Source organism: Prunus avium, chromosome 8, assembly GCF_965620075.1.
Source record: "Prunus avium chromosome 8, drPruAviu1.hap1.1, whole genome shotgun sequence".
In the NCBI taxonomy this organism is placed as follows: Eukaryota; Viridiplantae; Streptophyta; class Magnoliopsida; order Rosales; family Rosaceae; genus Prunus; species Prunus avium.
The window spans coordinates 35,965,939-35,972,859 of NC_142291.1; the positions used below are offsets into that span (position 1 = coordinate 35,965,939).

The 6,921-nt window shown below is 39.2% G+C and overlaps 2 protein-coding genes across 2 annotated transcripts; both read right to left on the reverse strand.

The window, feature by feature from the left end:
* Positions 1 to 671: 671 nt before the first annotated feature.
* On the reverse strand, positions 672 to 3,324 carry QUA1 (Nucleotide-diphospho-sugar transferases superfamily protein). The gene is made up of 3 exons (XM_021958510.2): positions 3,045 to 3,324; positions 1,603 to 2,850; positions 672 to 1,233 (listed from the first exon to the last, which is right to left on the reverse strand). The coding sequence occupies exons 1-3, from the start codon at positions 3,207 to 3,209 to the stop codon at positions 958 to 960; spliced, it is 1,689 nt and encodes a 562-aa protein (XP_021814202.1). The 5' UTR covers positions 3,210 to 3,324; the 3' UTR covers positions 672 to 957.
* A 995-nt stretch (positions 3,325 to 4,319) lies between these two features.
* On the reverse strand, positions 4,320 to 5,992 carry LOC110756981 (acidic leucine-rich nuclear phosphoprotein 32 family B protein). The gene has a single exon (XM_021958489.2). It carries the CDS (start codon positions 5,767 to 5,769, stop codon positions 4,480 to 4,482), a length of 1,290 nt encoding a protein of 429 aa, XP_021814181.1. The 5' UTR covers positions 5,770 to 5,992; the 3' UTR covers positions 4,320 to 4,479.
* Positions 5,993 to 6,921: the final 929 nt, after the last annotated feature.

A 6,921-nucleotide genomic window follows, 5' to 3' on the forward strand; every position in this document is an offset into this window, starting at 1 on the left:
TTTATTTTCTAGCCTTGTATGGTATTGGAGACACCGAATGCCATCTATTGTTTACTTGATTTTGTGCATCGGTACAAACTCGACCCTAAATCTTTTTTGTTTTCATAATTTAATAAAATCATTTCATATTAGGAATTCATCAATTAAATTTTATCTATTCCATTTGAACTCAGTCTGAGAGTCAATTTTTAATTTATTACTAAATTAATATACTTAAAGAATGCAAAATGTTGCAATCAACTAAAATTTTTAATTCTGTTTTGTCAATTCAAAACTTGCGACCTGGTCCGACCGGCGTCCAACTCTGGCCGGCTATCCACATCCTCCGGGGACCACGTCAAACCCCCAAGTGTACATGATCAGTAGCCAAGTATCAAACCTTGTAATATTTGACTACAAATGGATCTGACTAACACTTGGCACAAACACTTGTCAATACGGAGGAAGTAAATAAGCATCCGCCATTACTTTTCTTTTTCGAAATCTATCATACTTGAGATATTTGGCGTATTTTCACTAAACTTTGGGCTTGAGGAAAAGAAGATAGTTGTATACAGTCTTCTCATATCAGAGCCCTCCAAGGCATTGTTCTGATATTTGAGAGATAGGCTTGAAAATTGGGCAGGTTATATGAAGATTGCTACATTCTTCAGGGTCCAATAGCAGCTAGCTAAAGGCAATTTACTGTAGATATATCCACCAACTTTCAATAATTAACATCTTCCAAGTAAATTGAAGTTGTATGAAACAATAAAAAGAGGACCTAGATTAACATGGAAAACATGTATGCTACACTTAAAATTGATGCATATCTTCCCTATCCTTACTAAGAAGAATATAACTGGTTAACTTGAAAGGAGTAGCAATGGAACCCACAACAAGGAGATAATAGCTTACTAGCTACAAGGACTAGCATTGGCAGATCCTCCAACTAGAGCTTCAGCAAACCCTGTTCATTTAAAGACCAAAATTGCAGGCTTGAACAAACTCCATATCATAATCGACGTGTTTTTCCCAGAGTGGCCGGAACTGGCTCATGGCTATATCAAGCCAAGGCTTCATGTTCCCATTGAAATGCACCACTGCGGCATTGCGAATCTCTTCCATGCTGATGCTCGGATTATAGCCGAGTCCCAGAACATGCCATGACTTGTCTAGAGGCTTTGTTGTTGAGTAGAATGTGATTAAACCTGGGGGAAGTGTCCCCAATTTCCACAAGCTACGGTTCTCATTCTGCAATGAGATCAACATCCCTAGTTAATGCTACTCCAATAGACCACCAGTCAATTACAAATTTAGAACCAAATCAACAAAATCAACACAGAGATGTCCCGAAACAGAATAGTTAATGAGAAATGACATGATAACATCTAAAAAGCATTACCAGTGAGACATTCTTTACCATTCCCTAAAACCCTTACTACAAGGCCAACTAAAAGCTTTACGTTTGAAACAAAAAAAATTGCAAATGCACAGAGTCTGCACAACCTAACATATTCAACTTATGCATATATATACATATCAGATACCACCATATTTATTTGCAAATGTAAGGATTCTGAACAGAAATTTGACCAAGAAGAAAAGTAAGTAATATCTTACCAGATTCTGCCAGTAATGATACTCGGCAGTACAATTCTGCCTTCTCCAAGCATCCAAATCAAAGAAGTTCATTCCATAAGCCCATGCACACGCATTGGGATTGAACTTCTCCTTAATCAAAGGATGTGAGAAATTCATGTACTGCGCATAACGATGGAACGAACCAAAACATGTCTCAACCGCCCCATTCACCTTCCCATCCATATCAATCTTCCACAAACCAGTTAAGTCCTTCTGAACCACTATATCATCATCCAAGAACAGAATTCTATGCAATTTGGGGTACATTTCAGGCAAATAAAACCTTAAGTGGTTCAGTATCGACAAATACTTGGGATTCCTAAACTTCATGTTTGTTGCGTCTTTGGTTGCATTCTCGAGCTTATTCTCAAAGTAAAACTGTTGCAGCTTTGCGTTCTCCAATTGCTTGAGCACCGGCACATACGAAGAATTCAAGAACTTGTAATCCTCCACAGCCTTCACTTCAACATGTGACCCATTATAGTCCTTGCTTTTAAACATAACCTGCATTGCTCCAAGATTCATCTTATCAGTAACTACATGGAACACATGCTTCCATGGCTCCTTGGCGTTCTTCACAGCCGAATTCACCACCACTGATGCGGCAATCACATTATCTGAAAATATAGCATAATGGTAAAGATTGGGGTCCTCAATTTCGGGCGGAGTGGGCTTCCCTTCATCGGTATACTTCTCAGGATGTGCAATTCGCTCCTCCATCAACCGCATTGCAACGCAATGCAAGCTTTTGGGGATTGATTTTGCGGCAATCAAGCTGGAGAAAGCTCCTTGCTTCTTGGCCTTCGTCAGCTGCTCGTTCACTTGGAAAATAGTGTCCTTAAGCTTCTGAATCTTTAGCTGGTTATCGAAAGACTCTTTGGCTTCGGCGATTACTTGTCTGGTAACTTTGATTCGCTCTTTCACTTCTTTCTCGAACTGGCGCAGCACTGATTCGTCGATGTTGAGCGCGTCGGAGTCGAAGAGAGCGCGATAAGCGGGCTTGTTCATGAGATCCGAGTAGTTTCGCGAGAGATCGGCGAGGACCCGAACGAGCTTGGAGTTCTCGAGCTTCAGCTTCCGTGCATAGCTAGCATATGCCAGGGCTAGGGTCCGATGATCGTCTGCTTGCTTCCGGATCTGGTCCAGTCGCGGCTTCAGAGGATCCGATTTCAGAGCAAGCACCGTCCTTCTAGTCGATCCCAATCCGTACGAACCAGAATTGAAACCCTAATTCACAATTAACAACAAAAGATTACTAACTGCTTCGATTTTTGCAAACTTTTTCTACTTGTCTATTTCCAGCGCGGGAATGGAAACGAAAATCCAAAAACGATTAGATCCCGAAATGAAAAACATGAACTTGAAACTCCATTGAAGCAGAGAAGCAGCGAGAATGTGAGAGATGAGCAGAGAACACTTACCAAGTCGGTGAGATCAGAAGTGTCGGTTTGGGAAGTGAAGACGAACGAGAGAGAGATGAAGAAGACGACGGCGATTGCAATGGTCATAGCCAGAACTCTGAAGGACGCGGTGGAGCTCCTCATGGCTCCTCCTCTGCTGTGGGGAGAGACTCGAAGGTTCGCCATTTTCGATTTGGCTTTGGCTCCTCTGTGTCTGTGAGACTCACACTTCTTCTCTCACTCGGACTCTGGCATTAATTTTGGATTTTTTTTTAAATTTGTTTTTCTGTTAATTATTAACTGTAAAACGCGGATCGGCGAGTGCGACTTGGCGGTGCTTATTAAAATCCCAAAAATGTGGGGCCCAGGTTAGATTGCTGTCGTTTTTGACTTTTGTCACTTGTTCGTTAGTGGGATTTTGGTGTTTTATTAATTAGTTAATTACGCATTTGTGAAAAAATAAGAATCAGTTAATTAAGCATAGACCCAATAATGTCAAGTCTCAACTCAACTCAAGACACATTTACCAAATTGTCTACCTTATTAATATGTGACAGTTAAGTTGCTAATTAACATGGGTTGATTAATTAGTAATTTAGTACTCATTACACATCAATTCTTACATTTTATCATCAACTAATGTGACATTTAATAGTTTTCTATTGTAAAAAAATGTTATTATATCTATGCTACATACTAGGGTTTTTAGTTTCGGTTTATGCGTCGTTTGGGGTTTTATCTGAAAAGGCCCCAATGCAATTTATAAACAGGTCGTCGAAAGATAATTGTATAATTTCGGATTGCCTTGGATGCTATTGCTCGTAACATTCATCAGGTACCATGGCAGTTGGGTGCACAACCACTCCCATATGATTTTCTTTCAAACAATAACAGAGCATGCCATGTGACTTTTTTTGGTAGCCCAAGAGTACTCCATTATTAGAAGAACATACTCCTAACTCCATTATTAAAAAGGCAAGGCTACTTTACTAAAGAGAGGAAGGGTGGTCTCTTCTTTTTACCCAGAGAAATATCAAAGAGCTAGATCTACACTGTAATTAAAGAAAAGCCACTAATAAACCGAAACTAATTGCTATGGTAAGAAAATGGGAATGATATTTTCAAGCCATTGAAAGAAAAGCCACTAGCTAAAGTTGTGGGGTCATTGATCAACCCTAATCTCAAATTGGTCATCATAGTAGGCTTAGAGTAGGTTAAAGTACATGATGAGTTGACTCTTTTAGGAAACTTTATGTGGAATAAATTGGTAACCTAGAAATGAGTAAGATGGATGGAAACAGAGGAACAATCTTATTTTATAGTTAATTAGTGGAAGCTAATTTATATCATAAAACAAAGGGACATATTTACTTGTGGCACTCTTAACACAAATACACATAATTGCTTCTTGAATTTAGCATGCATTAACCAAAGTAAATCTAAAAATCTAGTTAAATCAATGGTACCCCTTCTTCCCATGCTTGGTGACATGGTGCAACCACCCAAACCCTTTGAGGGCCTTGGAAAACTTGACAAGATTAGGCCTCCCCATGCCCAAATTCATCTTCCCTGCTGAGAATTTCAATGCCTGCAAGCAGCATAATTGCCCATCAAAATCCTCCTCTTCCTCTCCATCATCATCATCCTCCTCAACCTTTCCGTTCTTGCCCTTCTTTGACTTGCTTTTTCCCTTCATGGCTTTAATTGATTCTGTCTCATCATATGTCTCCCAAAGCATGTCCATGCCCTCACCTCCACCTTCCACATTGTGATGTCTCTCCTCAAAAAGCTTGCAAGCCAGTGTCCTCCTCCACTCTTTCTCTTTCCTCATGGAACCAAAACTTCCAAGATTTGGACCCATTAGCATTTGAGAGTCCTCAATAACTTTAATGTTGTCTTCTCCAAAATTTGCTCCTAGCCTTTGGGAATTTGACATGGATTTGGAAGTAAATTGATCTCCATCATAATCAGCACTCACTTCACAAAAACTTGTTTTACTACTCAAATCCTTGGATGCTCTTCTCATGGACCTTTTTTCTTTTTCATCTTCATCAACTTTATTGGACATTGTGCTTGCTGGCTTGACTTCTTCTTTCTCTTCCTTCTTGCACATCAAATCTTTTGACCAATTCTCCTCTTGAAAGAATGCTGCCAATGTCTCCACTCTTGGCCAAGCAAAAACCTCAGCTGGTTTTTCATCTAAAACATCACTTGCAGCTTCCAGTGGAGCAGAGGTAGCATTGCCTTCATTGCTGGACACATCATCAACTGGTGCTTCAGAGACTTGTGAGCAGATTTCTTCAACTGGGTTCTCGCTAATCTCGAAACTAGATGTATCAAACACAATCTTATACACTTCAAGCTCTTCGAAAGATCGAAACTCCTCGTGATCATGATCATCACCATCACTGTCATCTGCTTTAGACTTCTGCAATCTTTCCAAAACAGTTTGGTAAGTGGTCACAAGACAACCAACCTTGATGCTGGACAATTCGGAATTGGCAACGTTGTCTTGGACAAGTGGGGGAGTGACAGTGAGGTAAGCCAGGACAAGAAGGGCAGTGGTGATGAAGAGAGGAGACAGAAAAGAAAGGAGCTTGAGGAGGTATGGTGAGAAGAAAATGAAGTAGGAGAAGTAGAGAGGGTGTGACAAAATGAAGAAACAAACATTGAAGAAGTCAGCAAGAAGAAGACTAGAGAATTTAGTCTTCTTGGAAGTGTTTGATGAGAAAGAAAATTCAGACATTTTGATGGTGGTGTTGGGGTCTAAGGGAGGAAAGAAGCAAAATCAGAAGGATAGATGGTGATATGGTGAACAAGGAAAGCTTTGGTGTTTTCTGTGTTTTTGTGTTGAGTAAGAAGAGAGAGAAGTGTGAAATTGGAAGTGAGAGCGGCGTGAATAAAGGAGAGATAGACTGGGAAATGATATTATGAGAGTGAGAGATTAACTAGCAGCAAGCTAATAACAATACCAAAAAGCAACTTTATAATTCAGATTAATCAAAAGAAAGAGAGAAAGAAAACATGTTTGGAAACTTTTCTTTGCTTTTTCTTTCCCATCCACAACCACCCAATTATGTATGTACCATGTCTAAAATTTGGATTTACCAAACTGACCCTCTCTTCTTGAAGCCCTTCTCAATTCCAAGGGTGGGATCTTTGCACAGATACAACTTCTCAACAATGATCATTAATTTTCTATAATGATCATTAATTTTCTATAATGATCACATGCACATAGTTATATGGATGTAGTAGAATTGCTTAAATATTTGTATTAAATTAGCTTGCTAGCAGCTACTTGCTACCAAATGATTTAGGCAATAAAAACTTGGTTGGTCTCCTCTAAAACATGGAGCAGTAGAATGCATGAATAAACCAGTGGAAATGTAAACTTTCGTAATTTATTATAAGCAAAAAGTCATTTTTGATATGTGTATTTCGTCGGTTTTATATCAGTTTGGTTTCCATAGTTTTAATTTTGTCAATTTAAAAGATGAATTTTGCCCGTTTTTATATTAAGTATTATTTGAGGCTAATTAATCAAGCCTACTACAATTTAACTAGCATCCTATGCATTCTCCACTATTACACCAACTCATCATCACCCACTTTTGTTTAGTTACTACCATTTGTTTCTTTGAAACCAAGTTATTGAATTGAAGTCAATCTAATGGGGACAGGGCCAGCAATGTAAATAGAGGATGAAGAAAATACATATAGGTGGGTGAGGGAGGAAAAGCAGCAATTACAATCTATGAAAGGCAAGAAGAAGAATAAGAAGAAGAAGAAGAAACAGAAGGTGTGATTGAGGAGTTGGGTGTTGTTGCACATGGGAAATCACTCATGGTCACTCAAGTGCATGCCATGCAATTGCATTGGCATCCTTTCTTTTCTT